The sequence below is a fragment of the Nycticebus coucang genome, chromosome 20 (genome assembly GCF_027406575.1).
Source record: "Nycticebus coucang isolate mNycCou1 chromosome 20, mNycCou1.pri, whole genome shotgun sequence".
Lineage (NCBI taxonomy): Eukaryota > Metazoa > Chordata > Mammalia > Primates > Lorisidae > Nycticebus > Nycticebus coucang.
The window spans coordinates 7,199,446-7,211,894 of record NC_069799.1 but is presented as its reverse complement, the minus strand read 5'-3'; the positions used below and the strand labels follow the sequence as shown (position 1 = coordinate 7,211,894).

At 37.6% G+C, this 12,449-nt stretch overlaps 1 protein-coding gene across 12 annotated transcripts in view; it reads left to right on the top strand.

Moving 5' to 3' along the window:
• TBL1XR1 (TBL1X/Y related 1) overlaps positions 1-12,449 on the top strand; it is a 208,638-nt gene that overhangs the window by 162,283 nt on the left and 33,906 nt on the right. For 8 of the 12 annotated variants that reach the window (XM_053572369.1, XM_053572375.1, XM_053572371.1 and 5 more), the window contains 2 exons: positions 725-827; positions 11,459-11,604. In XM_053572369.1, the coding sequence (XP_053428344.1) occupies positions 770-827; positions 11,459-11,604 (204 nt within the window). In that variant the 5' untranslated portion in view covers positions 725-769. Of the gene's footprint in view, positions 1-724; positions 828-9,776; positions 9,795-11,458; positions 11,605-12,449 lie in introns of those variants that run through there. The other 4 variants (XM_053572381.1, XM_053572378.1, XM_053572380.1 and 1 more) reach the window with 2 other exon arrangements.

The following is a 12,449-nucleotide window of genomic DNA, read 5'->3' as shown; positions in this document are numbered from 1 at the left end:
CACCTCTGTAGGCAAACTTTAATTATGTTGAATAGAGAATGTCATTGGAGTGTTGGGAACAGTAGTCCAGCTTCTTTATCTCACACTTACTTAGAGCCTTTTGAGATTTGAGCATTGTAGATTACATGTTGAAAAAACAGAGACTTCTGTTTTGCATGCAAAACCAGAGTGGAAGACTCTTGGTCTAAAATCAGTCTTTTCCTAAGAACTAATATTCTTTTTTTTTTTTTAAGATTTATTTATTTATTTATTTATTTGTGTATGTGTGTGGTTTTTGGCCCGGACTGGGTTTGAACCTGCCACCTCCGGCATATGGGACCGGTGCCCTTCCCCTTTGAACCACAGGCACCGCCCAAGAACTAATATTCTTGATTTTTAAAACTTACTGTTTTTTTTTTTTTTTTTTAAGTTAAGGAGAAAAAAGGAAATAGCCTTTTATGCTATTTGATATAATCATTGAAGTATTATTGCCAAAGCCCTCTTAAAATTTTGATTCATTTTTGCTGCTCTGTTACCTTGCGGAAAAATAGCATCGGCCATGTTTTGGTTGTGTAATAATTTTCTTAACTATTCAAAGTAACTTTATCTGTTAGGGTTTATTATTAGGCAATATAGAATCTTCAGTTTACATCATTTAGTAAAATCAAATGGTTGTAACAATATTGTTTACATTTTGTTTAAAAATATTTTACTGAGAAAATAATTAACTTTGTTTTATTTTTAGGGTTATATCCTGTGTTGTGACCTCATGGTTTAAGTGGGAATAAAGATGAGTATAAGCAGTGATGAGGTCAACTTCTTGGTATATAGATACTTGCAAGAGTCAGGTGAGTACTTTTATAAAGTAAATAGGCCTCAAATCATTTTAATATCCTCAAAATAATCTTTTATGCATTTGAAATTTGTATCAGTCCAAACTGTTGAACTTTGTATGTTTCCTTAATGTCTGGACTGTCATTTTCAAGCTATGTTTTGCTGCATGGTTTAACTCTCTGACTCTTTCAAATATGTTGGGATCATCTCAGGCAAATATTTGTAACAAACGGTTTGGCTTTCGCTGTTCAAGGACCATTTTTATAATTTGTTATGAGGTGAAGTTATTGCACGTGTTTAGTTAGAAACATATAAACGCCTAGATACCAGCAGTTTGAAATGTATATCCAGAATCCTCAACTAAATGTTGTTGTTCCTAATTATAGTTAGCATTTCAAAAGGTAAATTAAATGTAGTTTTTTCAGAATACTTTTCATAAGTAGTATCTGAAGTGATTAAATGTATCCTTAACCTGAATTCTTACTAATATGTTGAGGGTAATTATAAATATAAATCATTGAAAGTCATTTGTAATATTAAACAGTGGTCATCCAAATTTTCTACATAAAGAGGTGTAGTCATAAAATTGAAGCATTACTGCACGGGGAAATGTGGATGGATTAAGCAAAAAAAAAAAAAAGTAGAAGAAAAATTTAGGTATGGGTAGGACATAGGATGTGACTAGTTGCTTGCAGTGGTAAGTGCTGATTGCTAACGTGAAATGAAATTACTGGGTGGTTGAAAATCACCCAAGATCTCAGAGTCTAGAGATCGAATTTTAGAAATTGTACCATAAAGTTCCTATCATATTTTAGTAGTGAGATGAAGTACAGCATAAAAAAAAAGTAATTTTCGAAATTGCACGTGAGGGACAGCAGAGGGCCTAGAGTAGAGGTCTAACCATGTAGGGCCCTGAGCCCTGGGTTCCGGTGCTCCGTGGCTGGCACAGGTGGTCTCCTTTCCTACCTACGTGGCCTTACATCTTAGACCCTGATGTTCGCTGAGATGCTCCCAGCTGTACTCCAGTTCTGAGCCTTTCTCCTGGGTGGGTTTTCTCTTCCCGAATACCCTCATCTCTCTGGCGTGGAACAGCTGAGAAGATGATGTACAACACTGGTGGGAAAGACAGAGAAATAACTAAAGTGACCAAACAGTAGAGGATAATTTGTTACGAAGATCTGAAATTCATAGACTTGTTTTGTTTGTTTAAAATGGTAAACTGTTATTGAAGGCATTTAAAAGAGGATTTCCAGAGAATGTTTCAAATAAGATAAAATGATTGATAAACTAAAAACTTAGTATCATTACATAAGAATCATGTAAACCTGTGTTTGGACATTTTATATTGTACTTTGAATCAAAATGCAAAGAATTTGTTGGGTAAAAATAAACTGTGCTTTCTGCTTCTGAATTTGACCATCTTGTAGGTCAAAGCTTTGAAGCTTTTGAAAAGTGAAGCAAAAGACATTGTAGAAAAGTAGTAGGGAGGAAATAGTGTGGTGAAGGCTTCTGAGTTTATTGTAAAGGCGACTATTTAGATTGAACCGTTTGACAGTACTGTTTTTGAAAGTCTAGAAACACTTGAATAGCTAGCAGTGTGCCCTGTGGCTCAGGCTGTGTGGGGTGAAAGAGGGTAAGATGTGAGAGGAGTTAGTGAGCATGTAAATTTTCCTGTTTCAAAAGTTCATAGATCTGTATTTTATATTGCAACAAGAAAATAAATGGAGTAAAAGGGTTAATTTCTGAAAGAGTATCCAGTGATTAAATACTACTATAAGTAAAGTTACTTATGTTCTCGGGGGGGGGGGGGGAAGAAAACCTTGTTAATTCCATGTTTTAAGCTGTTTTATGTTGCAGTAAAAGTAAAATAAGAATTTAAAAAAATCTTTATATGGTAGACTGATGTGTCATATGAAGTTCTTTATAGTTGTTTACTGTAGTCTTAGGCATGTTTTGTGTATTCTTCAGAAAGTTTTATATTGTACTGGTGATGTTAAGTCACATCTAGAAATAAGAACACCAATCCCTTGGTAAAAATTGTAAATTCCAATTTAGATTAGAACTTATAGGGGAAAAATCAGACTTAACTGATAACATTTTGACTTATGGCAGTTTTTTTAGGATTACAACTTGCCATAAATTTTAGAATCACCTGTGCCAGAGTTCTAAAGCTTGATCCTCTGGCCACCTGCATCAGAATCTCTTAGAGAACGCTGAGGGGGCCCAGGAATCTGCATTTTACAAATGCCCCAGTTGATTCCTAGTCTTAATAACGTCTGAAAGCCACTGGTCTTTATTAATTATAGGAAAATTAGAACTTGACAAAGTTGACAGCAAGTATGTGGCATGTTCACAATATCTTGAAAGAAAGATTATAGTTAGTAAATAACTCAAGATAAAGTAGAAAGCATGAAATGTCCACCCCCTGAGACATGGCATGGGCGAAGAGGAGGTACCCCTGAAGTGGGGGCACTTGTGTTTGTGGACAGAGTTCAGGAGGGATGGATGATAAGGCATGTTTATGTCAAAAGGATGCTTTGAGACATTCATTTGAAATTGCTTTTTTAGAAATAGGAGGTGGGGGAGAGTTTATGAATTTTATAGTTCTGTGAACCCACCCTGGGTTCACATAGAGCCCTGAATCTCACCCATAACGAGGACATGTGGTGACTTTACATCTGGGCACCTGCCACATACTCCCAAGGCTTGCTCTTAGTTCTGACCTCCTGCTATCTGTATAAATATGGCTACTTTTGCAATAGATTGTGACGTGGAATCACATAGTGTAATAAAATTTCTAGGTTGTTTTGGGATTTAGCATATTTATCACCATCACCTTCAGAGGATACTTGTTGAGAATTAGTTCTAATTGTTAAATATCTAAGAATTATGATATAAATTACTTTTAGGTCATAACTATTTCTCTCAAAAGATGCAGAAGAAACTGGAACATTAATAGTGTTCCTTTGCCTATGCAAGAGTGTGAGCTGGATGGGGAGATGTGCAGAAAAGAAGGGGTTTGTGTAAAGACACTCAGAGTGAGTTGTGGAGGCTGTCAGAGAGGAAGGGAAGTCTCCTCGCGCCTGTCTCAGTATCTAAAGGCTCGCAGTCAAGAAGTCCGGAACACAACCTTATGAACGTGTTACTATGTTTTGATAAATATGTGCTTTAGAAATGCTGTTTTGTCAGTAAGAACTTTTAATATTTGTTCTCTGCAAAGTGTTTATTGTTGACTGGACTATGGTATCCATCTCCAGGGGGAATAAAGTCACTTAAATTGTTTTTACTTATATATTTTGTACCATTATCAGTACTAGAAAATATTATTAAAAGTTCTCTGCCTCCCTCTAAATTACATAACTTCTCAGATTCATGTTCCTCATCTGTAAAATGTGTTGCTACTTAAAAAGCACTGTGATATTCAGCCTCAAATTAAGTTTAATGGACATCTCTGCTTGAAATAAGCCCTCCTCCTCCTGACCCTTCATAACTAAGTAAGAAAAAGGTATATTTATTGTAGGGTTTTTATTAGATGTTGAAACTTTTAAAAGGAATTTTATCGTTAGAAAGCTTACCTTCAGCAGATTACTTTGGTTCTCACCACTCTGCATTTCTATAAATCAGACTTCCATAGTCAACAAATAATTCCTAGGGAGTAAAGTTATTTTTTTCTTTTTTGAGATGACTTGAAGATTGAGTGTATTTGATGTGTAGTACTATAAACGATGGTCAACTTGATTGAGTATGCTTCCTTTAATTAGTTTTTGCCCCTGGGCATTAATTTGATCACCTTAATAACTCATTTAGCAACCATATGGATGTAAATACTTAGTGGTACCCTCCCAGTTGAATATAACAGAACCTGATGCAGTGTTGATCCTGGCAGAGCTCACCTGGTCTGGAGCTTTATGACCCCCCTTCTCCCCACCCTCGCTGCAGTGTTGATCCTGGCAGAGCTCACCTGGTCTGGAGCTTTATGACCCCCCTTCTCCCCACCCTCGCTGCAGTGTTGATCCTGGCAGAGCTCACCTGGTCTGGAGCTTTACCCCCCCCCTTCTCCCCACCCTCACTGCAGTGTTGATCCTGGCAGAGCTCATCTGGTCTGGAGCTTTACGACCCCCCTTCTCCCCACCCTTGCTGCAGTGTTGATCCTGGCAGAGCTCACCTGGTCTGGAGCTTTACCACCCCTCTTCTCCTCCCCACCTCGCTGCAGTGTTGATCCTGGCAGAGCTCACCTGTTCTGGAGCTTTACCACCCGGCTTCTCCTCCCCACCCTCACTGCAGTGTTGATCCTGGCAGAGCTCACCTGTTCTGGAGCTTTACCACCCGGCTTCTCCTCCCCACCCTCACTGCAGTGTTGATCCTGGCAGAGCTCACCTGTTCTGGAGCTTTACCACCCGGCTTCTCCTCCCCACCCTCACTGCAGTGTTGATCCTGGCAGAGCTCACCTGTTCTGGAGCTTTACCACCCGGCTTCTCCTCCCCACCCTCGCTGCAGTGTTGATCCTGGCAGAGCTCACCTGGTCTGGAGCTTTACTCCTATTATTCACAGTCGGCGTTTGCTTTTTCTGAAGAAATTGTTCATGGTGATTAATTATGAACTTTCTGGCCTCTGTTTTTCCTTGGTGCTTATTTATAAGAAAATGTCATTTTATTTTGATCAAACTGTGTATTTGATTTGGGGGAGAATTGTCAGTATTAGATTCAGCTATCACCTCCTGCATGTTAAGAGCTCCATAACTTTTCCATCTATGATGGACTTGACTTTTGGAACATAGGAACTGTTTCATTTTACAATTAAAGACTACCTAGAAATTTCAAAAGCAAAATGTCCTTTTTGCTTATTAGATTGCTATTTATTAGATTATTTATTTTCTAGATTGTGATTCTGAATGCTATGACTTTTTAAAAAATCTTCATGTTTTTAGAATTGAGGTTCACATTGCATATAGCCTTGTAAGAAGGTAATGATATATGTAGCCTTGAAACATTTGGTTTACGAAAGATCATCTGATCTCTTATGTACCTTGCCTGCCTCCACTATTTTTCCCCCTAACCCTTTCTAAGGGATATCACTTTTTCTTAATATAGCGATTACTTCAAATGTTAATGTTTATGAGATCATGTCAAAACCATATATATATATATTTTTTTTAATTTAGAAAACATAATCATGTTAGGCATAAACTTACCTTAATGTTCATGCATAACATTAAAGTTTTGACCTGTGCTACTATGTAGCTCATTTATTCATTTTTTCATTTGTAGCACCTGTAACTGTTAATAAAATATCAGCAATTAAAGGACAGTATGGTTTCTCTTGATTCATATAAAGGTAACTGAGCTAGATAACCATCCTGCCTCCGTACTTCATTCCCAGCCCCATTTATAAACAGACTTTACTCATGTATTCAATGGAATCAGGTTAAACTGGCCACTAGTGATGGGTCATTAGCCATGAAGAACTGGTGTGAAGAGAGCTCAGGATGTGGTGTATCCACCTTCAGTCTTCCTTTTAATTTTTATGAGTAGACGACCAGCCACACAAGTATAAGTAGATAGGGAATAGCTTTGATTTGACACATGCAGTTATTGTATACGTGACTAATTAACAATAAATAGCAAGCAGTTCTCACAAGTCCTGGTAATTGCAATACTTCTATATTTCCCAATCAGTTTTTCTCCTTTTTATTTATAAGCTAAATGACTCATTTTTTAATGACCCAAGAAATTCCTATCACATATTCCTACTGACACACTTATTAAAGGACAAAGGTCCTTTTAATAGTTGCCAAACCAAGAATTTCTTCTATCTTAATTAGTTATCCTTTTATTTATTTGTTTGTTTAGGACGACTAGTCAGCATAGCAACTAGGGTACATAGCAAGGGTATAAGGAATCATCTGTAAATTGCTGATGGCATTATGAATTTACACTTTTTTTGGAAAGCATTTGGCAATCACAAAAACTTCCTTTAAAATGCTCATACTCCCTTCAGCTTTTGAAGGAATCTATCCTAAGGAGAAAAAAAAATTAAACATGGCAAAAGCCTATACCTACCTATTTGAGGATGAGAGTCTTTTAAAATAGTGAACATTGGAAAAGTCCAAATCCCCAGCTATGGTATGACTAATTTATTGGCTGAATATTATATGCTATTAAAATTATTTCAGAAGGTATAATTTACATAAAATGTTCATAGTGACATTTAAAGGCAAAATTGGGACACAGAATTGTATAGCCAGAATGAGAGTGCTGGGTCTGACTCTTCCGTAGCCAAGATCCTCTATAAACAGCATCCACTCTCCACCCTGCTTATCTTTTCTAAAATCTGGATCTGTGGTGCAGAGTTGGAAATTGATATGGAGGCAAGGGAACATACGATTATGGGAACAGGAATGTGATTTTATGAGCTTTTGTGACCTGAAGCTTAAATAGGACTTTGGATAAATCCGATTTTTTCCCAAAACTAGGGTACTATGTTGTGATTATATTCAAGCTTTGCCTTTTCCTCAATTTTTCTTACCTAGACACCCTTTATCATAACCATGGTATCTAGGGTCCATTTTCTTACTCCTGTATTGTCTGTTTGCAAAGTAGTGCTGGCAGGCGCTAGAGGGTTAACTCCCCCGTGACACACAGCCCCAGTCCTAGTGTCTAAGGTAGTGGTTCTCAACCTTCCTAATGCCGCAGTGTACTTTCACCCACAGGTTGAGAACCGCTGATCTAAGGGAAATCACTCCCTGGAAAGAGCACCAAAGAGGCAGAGGGGTTTTGATTACATTGTAACCCCGGCCACCACCGGCCACCACCGTTTGTCTTTGTCACTCAGTGACTATTCACTGAATTCCATGATTTTCACCTTTATTCTCATGGAATTTCTTCTTTACCCTAGTGAATGCTTACGGTGTTACTTATCAGTTTTGGTTTACCCTTGGAAAGAATTGCTATTTCAGGCACTTGTTTAGGATTTTAACATTTCACAGGTTAATAATCCCTTTTGACTCCTACTATGTAAAATGAAAGCGGTCCTAATAAAGTATTTCCTGCTTATTTACAGACAAATGGGAATATCTTCTGGCAAAAACCTGGCTCAAGTTTTAGATTATTTTTCAAGGAAGACTTGAGTCATCATGCTTTTTCTTTCTAGAGTCGCATTGTTTGATGTACTGAGATACATAGAGTAGCATTGCATTCGGATTTAACAGATGTTTATTGGTTAGTTGTTAAGTCAAGGAAGGTGTTAGTGGACACAAACCCTTTGTTCAGGAAGCCCAGGCTGGTAGTCAGACACAGGTGATAACCAGTGTGGTAAGGGCCGTGCATGTAGGAGTTACAGGATCAGTGTAGGAAAAACTTGGCAACTCGGGGGGGAGGGAGGGGTGAAGGAAGATTTTACCTCCATTCAGGTAGGAGAAAGGAGCATAGGAACACATAAGCTCAGAGGTGTGATATAGCACAGCTTATTCAAGATATTACTTGCAGTTTGCCATCATTCGAATTTAATGTGCAATGGAAACAAGATGAGGTGTGTGGAATTGGAAGGAGGAGGCTGGAGAGATAGGTAGGGCCAGACTGAGGAGTCTGGCCTTCATTATGAAGGCTGGGGATCATTACAGATGTTCAAGTGAGAAATGATGTGATCAGTCTGCTTTAGAGGCAGGGTGCTTGCTGCACGGTGGCATGTGTACTGACCCAGGGCCGAGAGGAGAGGAACTCACAGCAGGGATAGTCCAAGCAAAAATAGGCAAATAATTGGCATGCAAGCAAAGGCTACACTCAGGTTCTGGCAGAAGAGGAAAGGTGCTGAGAGGATCCGAGGGGTAGAATTTGGTGAATGGTCAAATATTAGGGGCCAAGGGAAAGATGGGAGTTGGTGTGATTGTGATTTTCGGGGGTAATGAAATGAAGCCAGAAGTTTCTAAGGAAAAAGAAGCTTTAGATAGTTTTGGGCATAATGATTTTAAGCTGCTATGTAATGCTGTAACTAGAAATAAAATTATAGTTGAACTCAACATTTAAGCAGAATATTTAAGAGTAGAACTCCAATGGAAGCATTAGTGAGGAGTGCTCCCAAAATGGTATGACAAGGTCAAGATTGTTCTGTCTGCGTGTGAGAGCATTCTAAGCACATTTGCAATAACTCGCGATGCATGTAAGCACCCGTGATAGCTTTTCTCCTGATCTGACATAAACATTCAGGATGTATGCAACATTCCAGCAAAAAATTGGTATGTTTCACCTTTAACTCTTAGATATTCCAGGATGTATTAATTACTATAAGCTTAAACTCTTGTTAAATAGGGCCTAAATATAACAAGTTTCACTACTTAAATTGCGCCCTTAATTAAGGGAGAGTATACACGTCATAGAGTTCATAAATACTGAATTTTAAAACCTCAGTACTAAATATGGCTAATGAGGTGTTAACCTGCACCATACATACCACTTTGCAGGTCTCTGACTTAAATGGAACAATGATGTAATCTTTTACTTTCTGTCAGGAAACAGGAGCTTATTCTCTGCCTTAGCTTTCTGGTTGACCACATTTTAATTGTTCAAGAGGAGCAGTAGAGGGCGAGGTGCAGTGGCTCACACCTGTCATCCCAGCACTCTGGGAAGCTGCAATAGGAACCCTCAGGCTTAGGAGTACTGAGACCAGCCTGAGCAAGAGAGTGAGACTCCTGTTACTACTAAAAATAGAAGTAGCTGGGCATTATGGCAGGCACCTGTAGTCCCAGCTACTCTGGAGGCTGAGGCGGGAGTTTGCTTGAACCCAGGAGTTTTGAGTTTGCTGTGAGCTATGATGCTACAGCACTCTAGTCTAAGTGACAGAGTGAGACTGTTTCAAAAACAAACAAACAAAAAAAGGACGGTAGTAGTGCGTCTCTGACTTTATATCCTATTCCCTTACTTCGTGTCTACTTTCCCACCAGATTCTGAACTAGGAAGACCGTTCAGCACATGGTGTAGGCCCCTCAGGTACCTTCTGTCTTGAAGTCTGCTTAAATTTCTAAACTACTTAGCTGTTTGGATGTTTTTACTATGTACAATTTACTGCAAATTTATTTAGGGAGGGGTATTGAAAACAAGAAGCTCCAACTTTACTGTTGGTGGATTTCTCTGCCATACGTCACCCTTTCTCCCCAACCTCTCCCGTCCTTATTCTTCCCTGGTGATCTAGAACCTACTCATATTTGAGTAGTTGTGGGTTTCCTTCTAGGGGGAATTCAAAATGGTATTTATTTTTAGTCATCTCTGTGAGCTCAGATTAAGCTGAGCATTATAAATGCATTTAATTTTGATCTTGCCTTTGGGCAAAAATTGGGAGGTTAAAATCAAGGTCTTAAACATAACACTTTTTCAGTTCTTATAGTGGTTAGGTGCTTCAAAGAGAGAGTTAGGGAGTCAGCTTAAGAATACTTTGACTATCAATAGCCAATTAAAATATTTCCTAGCCCCACACTGCTTGTGAAGCCACAGGAGTGTCAGGAGCAAAAACACAAAATGCAAAAAGGACGTGTGCTGAATGCTAAAAACTCGTGTAGGCGGTCCAGACAACAGAACTGTCGGATGGGTGATATAGACCCCAAATAAGCCTACGTTTATTTAATTTTTTAGCTTGAAAGTTTAGCATGCTATGGTATATATGCATTTTAATTGAATTGTTTAAAATACAGTATATAAATTAATATTTAATGATAAAATATGAATATTTTGGTAAAGATAATAACCTTAGGCTTCTCAATGTCCTAGAATTTTAGTCTTGAATTTTGAATAGACTTTAATTAAAAGGCCAATATAAAGTGATTTTTATGTGATTATTATGGTTTTACATATTTCAAATAAACATAAATAATTGCTGATGAATAACTACACTGGAATTTTTTTTGCCTTATTTAAAACTTCAGAATATTATAGGGTACAGATGTTCGGTCACATGAACGGTTTTGTACAGTTGAGTCAGACCTATGAGTGTGTGCCTCACGAGGTAGTGTGTACTGGGTTTTCATTTGCCTGCTTTTCATTTCTGAACATTTCATTTAGATGAGTTATTACTAAGTGACAAAGTATTCGTATTTTTAAAAGCACTTAAGGCATACATAAAAATGGGACTTAGAGATTAGAATTTTTTCATTCTCAAAGTTAACTCTTTTTATTAGTTATAGTTTGCCTTTTATTTCCTAAGTGGTTTGAAAAAGCTGCGACATATTAAATTTATAAGCGTGTTTAACAGTTTGTACATAGAGATGTAAATATACTACAGAAATATTAAATGTTATTTATTCTGTATTCACCTCAATTATGTTGAGAAAAGCAAAGGTTTTTTCAATTTTTAAGTTGATTTTTTTTTTGGTGTGGAAAGATAGGTTATCACTGCTGCATTTTAGAAAATTTGAAGCCATGCAATCAACTAAGTTTTAAAGAGTACATTTAATAATTAAGAGAAAAGGAAAATATTATAAAAGCCAAGAAGTAGATTTTGATACTACTTTTGTTTAAAAACATACTTGACCCCAGCTACCAGTTTGGGGTTTCTAGCAGCTGAAATGTCATTTTGAAAGATTATAGGGATATTTTGTGTTTGTCATTTAGCATGTTGCCTTTAGGAAAATAAATTCTCATACCTGTTCTTTTGCTCGTAGGATTTTCTCACTCCGCATTTACCTTTGGTATAGAAAGCCATATCAGTCAGTCCAACATAAACGGAGCCCTCGTCCCGCCTGCTGCCCTGATCTCCATCATCCAGAAAGGCCTGCAGTATGTAGAGGCAGAAGTCAGCATCAATGAGGTGAGGAAGACTGTCTCAAATACTGATTGTTACTCTCAAATATGGACTTTAGCTTATTGGATATCGGACTTTGGCTTCCCTGTGTTAACAAAAATGCAGGGTGTTATTCCTAATGCAGCAGTCAGACCCCACAGGCAAAGTTGTGCTGTTCCCAGTTGTAAGGACTGTTATTTGTACCTTATTTCTCTTAATAAGATTCTGTAAATAAACACTAAGAAGTTTATTTTAATTAATATAAGAGCACTGTACTGAGGAATGCTGAGACCGTGATTGCTGGTCTGATAATTGGAAACTCATGTCATTTGGGCATCCTCTGATTTGCTGAATGTATGTAATGGAAGCCAACTCTGGCTGCTGGTGCCTGTGCGGCTCATGTGTCAGCAAGTGTCCTGCTCCTGGGAGAATCAGGTAGTTTGACAGAGACTTTATGGCCTGCAGAGCCTAAATTAATATTCATTATCAGGTCTTTTATAGAAAAAAATGTACAAACTTCCAATCCAACTTGAAATTTTGGCCAGGAACTTTTTGCCTTATTTTCATTTCAGAGATGAACATGTTCTCCTTTTGTGAGTATTCTTTTGATTTCAAATTAATATGAGGGCATTTTATTTCTTAAACTGAAACATCCATGATTCTAAGATAATATTTATTACTATAATTACATAGCGTATTAAAATTACTTTTACTATTTTTGGTTCCTTCATCCCCATGACAGAATTTCATTTAATATTAAATTCAATCTGTCCTCGTCTTTTAGCATTTTCCTTCCTAAGCTAAGCTTTGTTACAAGGGGAATCAGCAAGCTCTGTCACTGGCCAAAGATGAAGCTCAATTTTAGTTGAAAA